Genomic DNA, 13,917 nt, shown 5'->3' with positions numbered 1-13,917 from the left:
ATTAAATCAGTGTTTTCCACACGAATTCCAGCACTTGTGCCTGGCCTGTTTAAGTTGACATGGCAGTACCGCGAGGCATCCTTGACAGCATTTAATTCACTCTTGGATCTCTTGGGTAAAAACGTTAGCTTGGTCACAAGATGATATAAAAATCTTATTTCAAGCCTCTGAAAATGCTGAAAACATGTAACAGCTCTTGGAAAAAGGTGAAGAGAAAGGCAGAATGAGCTCTCTAAACGAACAAATTCACTTCTATGATAGAGCTAAGGCATAGAAGCTCAAGAAGTTACACTACTTTTCTTTCACCAGGGAAGGTAGAAATGATACCTGAATTGTCCTCTCCATCTCCTTCAGCCTCTCTCATCTTAGGGTCCATTGTCCTTGAGGAACTCATGTGGCAATCACTAAAGGAGGTACAAAAAGTGTTAGTTGTATCAACAAAATAACAGTACTTCACTATATATGTGTACACATACATAAGGCAAGTTGTTAAAATATAAGATATAGAATAGAATATTATGTGTATGCTTACACAATATGTCTCCATACATGTCTAAACATATGTGTGTGTATGTTATATATATAAATATACATAAAATATACATAATATCTAAAAATATCCCATATGGTACTTATCAGCCTATAGAGAAGTATAACAGATTACACAGACTATTTCCACTTTCAGAAGACAATATAGTACATGACAGTTTAGTCGACCAGCCCCTCCTGTCTCAAGACTGACTTTAGTGAATTCTTGAATGCTTCTAAAAATATGCATCAGGGGAGGTGCTCTTCTTTGATTCTCCCTTTCTCAGCCCATTCAGGTCCAGAGACAAAATGACAAAATTACAGCATTTGAGCAAGTTTACAAGTAACAATAGTAGAGAACCACACATATTTTTCCCTTATTTATGTCCAATTCTAAGTGTTCTTCAGGTTGTGGTTTTTCTTATTTCTAAAGAAACTTGGGAAAAGGTAGAGATTCTTTCCATTCCTTTCTTTTTGTATAGATAACAGAGTTAGGGAGAATTAGTAACAGAAATACAAGTAAAAATAAAACAACTGATTTTCTTATTTTCTTCTCTCTTCTTTACTTTTCAGAACCAACATATTACTTTGCTTATTAGGGTTCCTAAACTAAAAAATAATTGCAGAACGGTACATCTCCAAAGCCTGAAGACAATTTATTTGTAATTTAAATTATATTTCTGGTGCAGTAGTCTGTTTGTGCTATCTTTTTTTCATCTGGAGAGCCATAATTTCATGGTTAAGGGAAAAGAAAGTCATGGATGCCTTGATTGGATAGTGAGTTAAATGCTGCAGAGTCACTCTTTGGGCTGTATTGGTGACAGATGCTCATGCCACAACCTGCATGGGAGGGTGAGTAGACTGTGGCTGTTTTGATCCACTGAAGTACCAGGAGACTTAAGAAATAAGGTTTGTAAATCCAACAAGCTAGTGAAATGGAAATTAAACCTTTATTAATCAAATCTAAAACAGAACAACACATCACCTGAGCCATCTGCAGCCACCTGGGCTGGGCCACAGCGCAGGGCTGCAGGACAGCCATAGCAAAGGCACCTCTACTGGCTGGCAGCTCCAGGGCTGCTGCACCAGACAGACCCTCAGCTTGGGTGTGAAACACCCCCTGCCACCACCCACCGGGTACCAAATCAAAATTACCACAAACATGAGGGTGAGCAACTTTTGGTCAAGGGCACCTGCCTGAAGTATGGAGAATTAATAAGGAACTTACCCTAGGAAAAAAAAAAATGGATGAGGGTGGTGAGGCACTGGAACAGGTTGCCCAGAGAAGCTGTGGATACCCCACCCCTGGAAGTGTTCAAGGTCAGGCTGGATGAGGCTTTGAGCAACCCAGTCTCGTAGAAGATGTTCCTGCCTGTGGCAGGGAGGTTGGAACTAGGTGTTCTTTAAGGTCCATTTCAGCACAAACAATTCTGTGATCTAGGATACCTTTATTTTTAAAGCAAATGTCCACTGGGAGGTGACAGATAAATATGTATTGTGGGCTGTGGCATACCTAGTCAATTGTTAAACAGGGTGTCTCAGATTCCTGCTGTCACGTTGCAGCAGCAATGGCAAGAATGTAAATCAATATCTTTAAAGCTTCAGCTGTTATATGCATGCCCTGTAGCATCTATAAGCTACACACATCCAGAAGTGGGATTCTACTGTCTCTGCATAAATTGTGGATGACATAACTCATATTCCCAACTGTGGTTCATTGGCATCAGCCTGCTGCATTCAGCTGCACTCAGGTGAGGATATATTATTTTTTATCCAAATGTTTGTATGCCATACTTCACTAGTTCCCAATAGCAAAGCCACTGGGGGATAAACCCCCACACAGTGACAATGTTTGTTGGAAACATGCAGGCAAGTATAAACATGTTCCCTCTGGCAAAATTCAGTCAGAGAGTATATTATATTCCTGACAAATCAGAATTATGTTCCTGTCCCAAACCTTGGCAGCCAAATTTCTAGAGAATAAAACCAATTAAAAAAAAGAAAAGTTAGCTCTGCCCATAATGCATGCAAAGATTACTGTGATTTATTTTGTGACATCTGAGGTCACAAAGAGTGTTTCCCCTGGATGTTTCAAACATTGAGGGACACTAATATGTGACCAGGGTGCAGCATAAATCTCTCACTTAGAGGAAACAGAAGGACACTGAACCTTGAATGGGCCCTCTTCTTGCCAGTCGAGCATTTTGAAGCAAGATCCTCACTCCCTTTCTTTCCTCATGCAGCAATTCTTCAGGCCCACCACGTTTTTGCTATTTCCACACATTATTTAAGAAGGTGTGTCTTACCCAGAGGAAGGCAGCCCTCCACTACTGTGTCTCTTGCAAGAGTACAGGGCTGGAGCCCTGGCTTGTGAGAAGGAAGGAGGTGCTTGGCCACTGCACGTGTATGTAGTCCTCATATTCCATCACCCCTGGAATCCTGGGGATTTGGTTATGTAGGGAAATCAAATTCCTATGTTAAGGCAAGATGCAGGTCAATGTGCCTCATTTTTTAATATTATTTGTTCTGGATATGACCCATCCTGGGCCAATGCTGACCTGCTGCTGAAGGAGTTGTTCCATTCATAAGAGCAAGATAAAACAATTAAAAACAACATATGGAGCTGACCTACTGGCAAGGGGAAGTTGAGCTGTCTGGCCTCACATTGATCCTGGTTGGGATTGTTATAATCAAAGATAGAAAATTGCCAAAGTTTGATTAGAGCTTGTGAGGAGACGAGTAAATTGAACTAAAGTACAGGAATGTAGCAGAGACCAGAGTAACATACAGTCACTACTAGAAAAGATTGTAAAGGATACTGTTGAGGTACAGGGGAATGACTCTCCAGAATATTAATAATATTTTATTATTATTTATTATAATAAAATATAGTAGCAAGTGTATTTGTGGACCCAGATGCCTCTGACATCTGCAAGTATTTTAAGGATCACATGTCAGAGTGATAAAGAGAAAATCAGAAAGATTTTATATTACCTGGGGCTTCTAAATTTGTTCAGTATATAAATTATTTGTTACTTGCCAGCAAAACACACAAAGATTGTTTGTGAGATACTGTTTTTCCATGTACTGCTTTATCCAGGGATTTCTTTGTTTAAGGACCTTCTTGAGAGATGTCCAACTCAGGCTGTAATGTTATTAATAAAAAGTACTTTTAAAATACTTTTAGAGTGGAATTTGTCTTTCAGCTTATTGATTGAGCAGAAACATAATTGAACCCAGTGATTGTGACAGGCATGTGCAATTTCCATAACACCAGGTCCCAGACTGCTGCCAGAGTCATCCCTAGACAGCTCAGTGTCACCTGAGGAAAAACTCAGCTGCTTTGCTGTGGGAGAGCTGCCCAAGAGACCCTGGCTGTGCGCAGGGAGGAAGGCTGTGCAGGTGAGATAACCTTGGAGCGAAGCAGAAAGCAGCCCAAGGTGTGGATCAGAGGCACCTGCATGCAGGAGACACCAGGCACAAACACCAGTGGCCTCAACCTCCTGTGCAGGAGCCCACAGACTCCTTTAGCCTCAGCAAGGAAATGGTTATTTTAAATTATGGTAAATAAATCCTGTAAGTGTGGGTCAGGTAAGCAATATTGGGTTTGCAGGGAGGTGACTGTAAGGCTTTTAATAAAAATTGCCTCTCAACTCATCATTTTAAGGATTTGGTTTTCAGTTCAAAAGACAAGTTTCCAGCCTGAACCCAAGGCTTGGTGTGACTGTCCCAGGCCAGTGGTGGCTGACGCAGAGGAGGAAGTGACAGCAGCCCTTGCAGCAGTGACTATGGTGTTGTGCAAACATACACCATGACAAGGGCAGCAAGGTGCAGCCACCCGCCCCATACCAAGGACGCAGGAAGAGTTTTGTGCCTTCTGTTAACAAAGGGAGATTTGTTTGCATCAAGGGATGAATGGACACATGCTTCCTTAACCTGAGAAGGGCACGGGGTTGGGGTGAATCAACAGGCAGCAGAGAGGACTGGAAGAACTTGCAAAATTATTCTGGGCAGTGTGCTGGTGTTCAAGTTTTCAGAAAAATGCTCAGAAGTCAAAAGATTCATTTTTAGAAAACCCTGGTTTTGAGCAAATGCTGAAGCTGACACTCAGCCACTTACTTGAGCACTTTGCCAAGTGATGGTTTGCGTTGGAGCAATATCCCAAGACAGTGTGAAGAAATACTGGTCCTTGCTGAGCACCCAGCAGCTGCCAGAGATCCCTCTGTGACACTCTGCAAGCCAAGCACTGCCTGCCTTAGTGTCTCAATCACATTCATTTCTACCTTAAAATTTACTGTGTTGTTTTTATTAACATGGGGGAAGCTGGGCTTGCTTCTAAATGCTTCCTTTGGTGAAAACACTGGTTTCCACCACCAGGAGATAATCCTATTTTTTTCCCAAATATATAAACTCAGAGAACCATACTATCTATATATTCCCTTTTTCCTTTCAGTATAATGTATTTTAATGGTATCTTTAGGCATATTTTCAATCTTTCAAGCCTTTTCCTCAACATCTGCAACAAGGCCCCCAGTATTAATACTTTCATCATAGGAAAGATTTGATTAAAACATGATACGTAAGAAGATAAACCAAAAAATCCAGAGTTTACCCTTGATATGACTGTAACTGCTTGTCATTTCCCTGATGTAAACAGAGATTGCAGTTTTTGCTCTGGAGCCAAATTTTTTCACCCTCAAAGCATTGTTTAAAATCTACAATGGTCTACAAGCTTAAGAGCTGTGCAATGAAATACTGACAAAATCCAGCAGCTTTGAATTTGGCACCCACTGGGATGGGTGGCATTCATTGTGCACTTATGCTTGGATCTAGAGGCTTGGCTGCTGAGCTTTCTCATTTCCAGTTTCCCCAAGGATTTACTGAAGTCCATCACTTAATTAAATCATCCTGTGATCTTAAAACTCAGCAGGATTTTCATCCTAGAGAAGCAACCTGCATTGATTCTCCCTTGTTAGCAAGAGTAAGATTTACCACACTGCTGGCATTCACACCCTTTTCCTCTTTTATTTTCCCACATTGTTTGTGTGGTTCTTTTCACAGTGGACTACTAGAGGTACTTGGTTTATCAATTCATTATGAGCTTTTATAAGCCAAATATAATGTCTGATGACAAATTGCTAAATATTACCTGTTTATAACAGTATTTTTGCTATATCGGACTTTTCCCAGCAGAGACTTTTTTCACTTTCCTTCTTCCTTCCTAAGTTCTTTCTAGATAAGCTGAGATACAAGAAATACATCTGAGACCGTGCCACTGCACAGAATAGAGATGGAATATAGCAGCACAACCAGTTTTTTTTCCCTTCTTATCCCTTTCAAATGCCAGTACACTGAAAAGTGTGTATCCAAAAAATGAACAGCAATTTACATCTTTCACTTCTCTTTTGATACGAATATTCCTTTTCTAGTAGAAACACGAGGAGTTAAAAAATCTGAATTTAGGGAAATTATTTCACATGAGACAAAGAGCTGCCCTTTTCTCAGGACATCACAATATACACTAACATTCCTACTGGTATTAGAGAGCCTTGAAGATTTGGGGGGGACAAAAGAGAAAAAAATAAAGAAGGGATTCTGGGGATATAAAGAAAACCCAAATACTCAGAGATACCTCTAGCTGAGAGGGTAACCAACGCAAAACCATCCTAAGTGCCAGGAGCAAAGACTGAGGCAGCCAATTTTCATCCTCCCCCTCTCTGAGGACTCAGACCTGAAATGAAGGCACCATCCAGAGGCCACACAGCCTCTTCTCCTGTCCCTTGGACTGCAGAAATGGGACAGTGCACAGTTTCCAAAGGGAGCAAGCCCAGAGTGCCTGCCATGGTCCTCTGCCATCCCAGGCACATCAGCAGTGCTTTCACAACCCTGCAGGCACTCCAGCTCTGGCATGTGCATCAGCAAGAGCACCACCTGGACACTGCCCCAGGGTGCCATGCCTTGGCATAGCACAAGTTCAAAAGTGTGTTGTGATCACCTGCCTCCCATGCAAAGCTTTATCTCTGCAGCCAGGGGAGACCTTGTGCTGAAAATGTTGTGCAGGGTGTGGCAGAAGGAAGTCTAGGACAGCTCATACAGCTCAAAAATCCTTGCTGTTCAACACACCTCTCTACCCTGACCTCCTCCTGCTAACAGAGATCACTGTCCCCTCTTTCAAACTCTCAAACAACTTTCAGTGCTCTCAAGTGATAATGCTTGAGCCTAGACAAAACTAAATCTCTCACAGTATGTCCAAATATAAAATCATTTCCAAAGGGCAGCCATCATCTTGAGCTTTTCTTTCTAAGAGGTCTAAAAAGCATAGGGAAGTGCTCCCCCTGAGCTAGCACAGCACACGTGAGCCCAAGTATTAGGAGGTCCACATGAGTGAGGAGCAGGTCTCTGGAAATCTCATTGGTCTGTATAAACACATCCTAAAAACTCATAAAAAGGACAGGAGAATTTTATAACAACTGCAACACCATTTCCAAAGCCATACATTTTCCTGCTTCAGACCTCTCTTTAGGTCAAAGGAGTTTCACTTTTCATTTTTTATTTGACCTCCAATTTTTAAATCAAGTGAACAAATGCACCTGAGTGCATGCTTACATACACATGCCATCCTAGAAGCTTTATCCAGAGTGCCAGCACTGGGACTGAATGGTCATTTTACCTTTCTATCATGTGTCAGCATCTCCACAGTATCTGTACGTATTCTAGCTGTGTCCTCATCATTTGCAAATTATTAAAAATCATTTAACTCAGAAAAGACATTTTCTGAGACATTTTCTGCACTGGTCTGTATTACCAAGTCTAAATAAAATATCAAAAATAAACTTCATGCCAAACCAGGAAAAAAAAACCACCCTTTCTCTTTTTGTATACAACTTTGCCTTTTGTTCTCAAAATTGGGCAGACAATCAGCTCCTTCCATTTCGTTCAAATGGTGTGTATCAAAACAAAAAGTGTTGCTTTGCAAAGTCTATGACTTCATGTGTTCTTTGCTGTTAGCACTTTACACTGATGTCCATGAGAACATCAACAAAACGTGGTATTTGCATAAATGGTTGGCTGCCTGAATGATAGTTTGCTATCCATTTTCATCTACCTCTCACTGAAGCTGGTACACGTTACCCATCTTATCTGCATTATTGGTTAATAAAAGTTTTGTTTCCTTGCTTGTGGCTAACATTTATCTCCAGCAAATGCAATGTTTGTAGCATACTCTTATGTTAAAAGATAATCTGCATATTGCACAACCACGTTGGTGTGGTGAGAGCCTATGAGCCAGTCCTTGTGCTCAGAGCAAGGCTGGCTCAAGTGTCTTTGCTGCCAGCATCCTCTCCATGGCTGCACAGGTCCTAGGCCAGCACCCAGGTGAGAACACACATCCTGAACATAAAGTCAATGTCCTTCTCTTTTAGAACTCTGCCAGTTCAGGATCTTCTAATCCTGTCATAATGAAGAGAGCTAGCTGTGAGTGATTTGCCCTTTCTCTCAGAAATAACTAATAAAAGTCAGTTGCACCAGCACGTATCTCTTCCAATGCTGTTCTTTGCATCAGAGTTTGTTATTCTTCCACCCTCAGCATGGGTGGAGGTGGAAGAATACCAAGCTGTGCCACAAGTACCAGCAATATGTAACTATTGACACCCTTGCCTTTGCAGTACTTGCATCTATCACTCAAATTCCTGTTGCACGCAACGTAAACATAAGGTGGTGCTGGACGTCCCTGTGATCACTGAGAAGAGGCATCAAGGCATGTCAGGTAATAAAACACCTGCTAGAAGGAAGACTGGACAGGAGAGATAGCATAGAGTTTGCTGCCTGGGCTTCAAGCCCAAGCCTTTGTGCAAACAGGGCAAGGCCTGCCATGAATAGCAGGTGAGGCTTTATGGGCTACAACAGAGAACTCTTCCCAGTCCTTGAAGGGTTTTCTGGGCATTCAGTTATTTTCAGCCTTCCACTGCTGTTGGGCAGTGTGTATTTTCCTTTGCCTAACCAGCCCATCAGCATCTGACCCTGCTATTCCAAAGGCTGTGCAGACCCTCATCAGATCCTCATCAGCCCTTCTGCCATGTCCCTGCCAAGAGCACACTCCTTTCTCTATTACAAGCACAGTGCATCTCCAAGAGATGGGAGGGAGAGATAAAAAACTTCATTTTCTACCTCTTTTTTTCCCCCAAGAATTAATAGTCCTTCCTTCCCTCAGAATTTCTGGAGAGGTGAGAAACACTCCATTAAATAAACTTTCCTCCTAGGCAGCTTGTGAGGAGTGAGGTTTTTATTTTTTAAAACAGTGCATTGCAACAGAACACACAAACAAAAAAGGCATTAGTAGGACTGTCCAGTCTGGTGTCCTGGATAGTGCAGGAGTTAGCTGTTCCAGAAGGGTGAAGGGAACTTTCTTCCCTGATAGAACCCATTAACTTGAGGGTATGCATCTTCACAAAGGTCACACTTGTTCACAGGAAAAGCCTTAGCTTGACTTGCATGCTTTCTTTAAACAAACAAAAAACCCCAACAAACCAAAACCAAAGCAAAGCAAACAACCACATTAAAGAATTACAGAAAGGGGGGTGCGGGGAGGAGTCTGCATGGGCAAAAGAATAAAGCAAACTCATGTGAAATGTCTTATTCCTATGCAGTAATCCTTTCCTTCTTTCTTGTTTTTGGCTTTTTACTTTTGCAATTTAATAGAGGGGCTAGGAGATTTATTCCACCAACATGGAAAGCATGATTACAAAGAGAACTGTTAAAGTAAAAAAGCCACATTGGCTCTCCTTCTTCCTCAGCATTTAGGGATAATAAAGGCATAGCTGTTTTATACAAAGACACAAGATCTCCCCTAGCTAGCTGACTACCAGAGATCCTCTGCTATATTTATGAGCACAAACAGCTCAGTACACTACCAGACTTTTAGGTTTGTACCAGCCATTATTACTGATAGAAGCACAATCTGTATTTTTGACTTAAATAATATTAAGTGTTCACATAGAATATTTTGCTAATAATGTTCTGAAGAAGGTCATACATTTTAACAATAGCAGGCTAAAAACACTCAGAGTCAAGTGTCAGTGAAGTATTAAAAATTCACTGTGCCTCTCCCTGAAAAGCAAAAGAGAAAATAAAGTAAAAGGCCTTTCTTTAGTTAGAACAAAATTACATTTGATTCTACATATTGCAATTGCAATTACTGTTAAATTCAACAGTGGGAACATTCCTGAAGCTATTTCACAAAAATAATTATACCAGGTCTTTTGGTATTCAGAATGAGTAGAAATATCAACAGTGTTATAAGGTCTCAGTGCCTTCAAATTCATGGAAATATAACAGGGCTTTCACTGATTCTTCCTTGTTTTTTTAGAACCATGAATACAATAAATTGTCTATGCACCTGCATACACACACACACACACACATACATTGCTTTTGTGGTGAAGAAAGAGTAAGCCTCTCCTGCAAGCACAGCAAGCCCTGAGCAATGGCTCACTGACACCTCCTGTCCCATCAATTAGCCTAATGTAAGGGTGTTCTTGTACAGTGCAGAGGTTAATGGCAGTTTAAGATGCAGAAAGTGTTTAGCAGTATCTGGAATGAGATCCTTGTTCAGCTTTATCTGCTATTCTGAAGGATACTCAATGGGCCAAGTTAACCAGACAAGGAGATCAACTGCTAACATCTAGAGCTGAATTTGGCCCAATTTTCACAGGTCCATAATGTGTGGTATAGTCAACAGTGTAATTTCAACAGTTTTATGAAGTTTCTTTAAAAGTAAATGACAAATCTTTCAAATGTTGGGTTCAACTGAATACAGAATATAGTTATATCCTAGGCCTACTTCCAAATATTTTGCCATTAGTGCAATGAAAATTAGGCAAACTTAAATAAGAAGGAAAGTGAATGAAATAAAGAGACTAAGCTGGGCTTTACCAGATTCTTTGGGAATTCCTGTGCTGGAAGAATGAAGAAATTATTGAAATAATCCATGAACCATGTGCAGAATAGTCTTAATATTGGACATTTAAAATAGAGAGAAAAAACCCGAAGTTGGAAATGCAAAGAGAACGAAATAGATATTTCTAGGAGAAGCCTGAGTCCTTCCAGGCAGAGAAACACCAGCCTACCAGCTGAGACTAGGCAGAATGTAAGCAGGCTGATTTCCAGGACCTGCTCATGACAGGTGCCATTAGGGGCTCTCAGTCCTCAGCTCTACCTCAGTCCAGCCCAGACCTCTCTGCTGAACCGGCTGCAGCCGTGTGCTAACCTGGAGTCCCCTCGGATGCAGGGGTAACAAGAAGCCATGTCTCCAGCACAAGGACCAGGTCACACTCCTGGGTCATCCTAGCACGAAGGAGCAGCAAGAATGGAGTGAGATCCAGCTGAAGGCACAGGATGGCAGCGGGATGTGGTGGGGAAGGGGAGCATCATGCCCTGCATTCCCTCTGTAGATCGCAGACTCTGGGGCCAGTTTCCCCCCCAGCTTCCACACAGTCCGTCCCAGACGTACAGCCACTGTCAGCACAGTCACAATCCTCTGAAATTTCCCCAGGCAACAGCATTCACATATTTCAGCAATAACTGCTACCTTGTAAACACATTCCACATTCCTGTTGCATTAAACCCCACAGGTCAAATGCAAGCTGAACAGCCTCTTGTTTAACTGTTGTACGAAGCTTGCTCTGAGATAGTACATGTGGCAGATTTCATTTGGAAAGGACCTTATTTAGCCTCTTTTGACCCTTCCTAATTTAGGCCCTCTCAGCCTTCAATTTATAATTATTTTCTTGAGCCCTGATGGGAGACAGATGAGCCACGGGCTCCTTTATCTTTCCTCCACACAGTAACATTCAGATCACTTCTAGAAGAAAGAGCACGAGATTTTTAACACAAGGTTACCTTGTAATAATCCATTACTTCCTCAGAGGTTTCAGGTAGAAGTCCAGTTAAGTTGGACTTCATAATCCAAATAATTTCCTACACAAAAAGACTGGAAGGTTGCTTTCTGTCCATGCCACAATAAACATAATGGCTGAGTCTTTTCATCTTTATTTGGAACCTTTCTCCACAGTCTACAAGAAAAACAGTCAGCATTTCACCAATGTAAGAGCCATAATCATCTGCCATTTCCTCCCTTCATGACATGAACTTGCAAACTTTTCATTCTTACTATCTATTCAGGACTTTAATTGTTCTTTATATTTGAAAGAGAGGAAATATTTTTCTGTAGCTCTTATCTCATTTACTTGCAGGTCCATGCTCCAAACCACACTGTGCTCCAAAGCAAAGATATGAGCAAATGGAAATAACTGCCACTAGCTCAGATTCTTGTTTTCTTGTTCACTCCTTCCCTGCAGCAATAATCTCAGCAAATATAACCTCTGGTGAGACATTCTGTATGTATCACCTCCAGCTGCTGCTTCAGACTTGCAGACTTTTGAAAGTCAAAACCCTGAATGCAGCCTAATAGTTTTTACTGCCACCTTGTCAGAAATCCAGAGGCAAGCCTCTAGTGTGCCACCTGCACAAGCCCACTTATTCCTTCAGACTGGGAAGTAGAAAGCATAGCACAGAATCACAGAATTGTTAGGGTTGGAAGGGAGCCCTAGAGATCATCAGGCCCAAGCCCCCTGCCAAGGTAGGGGCACCTGGAGCAGATGACATAGGAACATGTCCAGGTGGGTTTTTGAATGTCTCCAGAGAGAGAAATTAAACAGCCTGCCCAGGTAACCTGTTCCACTGCACTGTCATCCTCACATAAAGAAGTTCTTCATGTTGAGGTAAAACTTCTTGTGTTTTAGTTTATAGCTTTTGCTCTAATCCCATCACTGGGCACCACTGAAAAGAGTCTGGCACCATCCTCCTGACACCTGCCTTTGAGACATTTATATCCATTAACAAGATCGCCTCTCAGTCCTCTTTTCTCTAGACTAAATAGGCCCAGCTCCTGCAGCCTCTCCTCACAAGAGAGGTTACATGCTTCTCCTGATCTTTTTCAAGCTCTTAGTCCCAGAGCAGGGACCAGAGTAAGTCTCCATGCAGAAGCGATGCTCAGCTCCTGGTCCAGCTCAGCTGGAGCCAATGGCACTGACTGAGGTGCCCTCTCTGGCCCAGGGCCCAGCTCCCCCTGGCACCTTGTGGGGTAGTGGAACTCCGAAGGCAAAGGGAACTTGATCATGGTCCCCGGGTCTCCACTGGACGGGGTTCCATGGACCACAGATGGAGAATACACTGTGAGAAATGTCTCCCTTTTCCCACATCACCACTTGCCCCCAGCCTCTTCTCCTTTCTGCCACTGGGACAGAAGTTCTTCCCATCCCCCTCTGACACAATAAGCACTTTCCTTGTTAAACTCCTCACTGCTTCAGATCTCTGTCAGAAATCTCTTGTGTGCATACTTGCCTCTGGCAGCATCTCCCTCTCAGCAATGGAGAGAGGAAGACATTTCAGGAGTGAAATTACTTTACCTGAAAAAGACACCCCTCTGCAGAGGAGATCTCTTCCTTTCTGCCCCTTCTAAACCTAATTTTCAGGTTCCTGTATAGCCTTTGGGGCTTACTTGGCAAGGGGGATAGGATGGTGGGGACAGGAATGTAAAGCCATTTGGAAAGATCCCTTTTATCCCCAGGCTCCCTTCTTTGAATATACCACAAATGTTTTCCTTCAATTCTCAAAAGCCCAATGAGACGCAGGTTATTAATTCATGACTATGACAAGATTATTATGGTTAATTTAACATGTGCAGGCACTTAAGTAACTACTGTTGGGAAATATTTGTCATTAATTCAAAAAATTCCTGCCTGTAATTTAGCAAACATAAATGCAAGTGTGCAGCAGAAATCCAGCGTGACATAAAGAGCACTCATCTGCCATCACCTTTACATGTGACTGTACAATGCTCGATCTCTGTCTGATTTAAATAAGCACAACAAAATGCACTGCAGTATTCATAAATTAAATGCCATTGACATTCATATGCTAGAAAGAGCCCAGATGTAGGAAGAGAAACAGAGAAGCAGACAATATCCCCATGGGCAGCAAAAGGGACACCATTGGGAGAGAGGGTGGCAGAGCAGTATTCCTAATCAAAGCTCAAAAAGCAAAGCTGTGCATAGAAAACCTACTTGTGTGGGCTTTTCCCCCACCTCCTGTGGGTCTGCAATAATTCCTACCAAGGCAGGTGGTGCAGAGTGAAACCACCAAAGTGGTTTCAGTCAGGAACAACCTGTCTCTCAGGCATGGCACAGACCCCCAGGGTCACCCCATCACTCCTAGGGAAGGAGCTCCCTGCCTCAAACTGCTGTGTTTTGCTTGCTTTCCCAGGGAGCTATGTGAAAATTCTGTGTGTGCAGAGCTAGTTACAGCAACAAATCAGAAACTCAAGTCCAAAAT

General features: G+C 42.2%; 1 protein-coding gene across 7 annotated transcripts in view; it reads right to left on the bottom strand.

Moving 5' to 3' along the window:
* The window catches only part of CRACDL (CRACD like), a 69,836-nt gene that overhangs the window by 28,665 nt on the left and 27,254 nt on the right, over positions 1-13,917 (bottom strand). For all 7 annotated transcript variants that reach the window (XM_064408111.1, XM_064408109.1, XM_064408110.1 and 4 more), the window contains one exon: positions 328-404. In XM_064408111.1, coding sequence (XP_064264181.1) covers positions 328-394 — 67 coding nt within the window. In that variant the 5' untranslated portion in view covers positions 395-404. The remainder of the gene's footprint in view (positions 1-327; positions 405-13,917) is intronic.

This window comes from Passer domesticus, chromosome 2 (assembly GCF_036417665.1).
Source record: "Passer domesticus isolate bPasDom1 chromosome 2, bPasDom1.hap1, whole genome shotgun sequence".
Classification (NCBI taxonomy): Eukaryota; Metazoa; Chordata; class Aves; order Passeriformes; family Passeridae; genus Passer; species Passer domesticus.
This window is presented reverse-complemented; position numbering and strand designations above follow the sequence as displayed.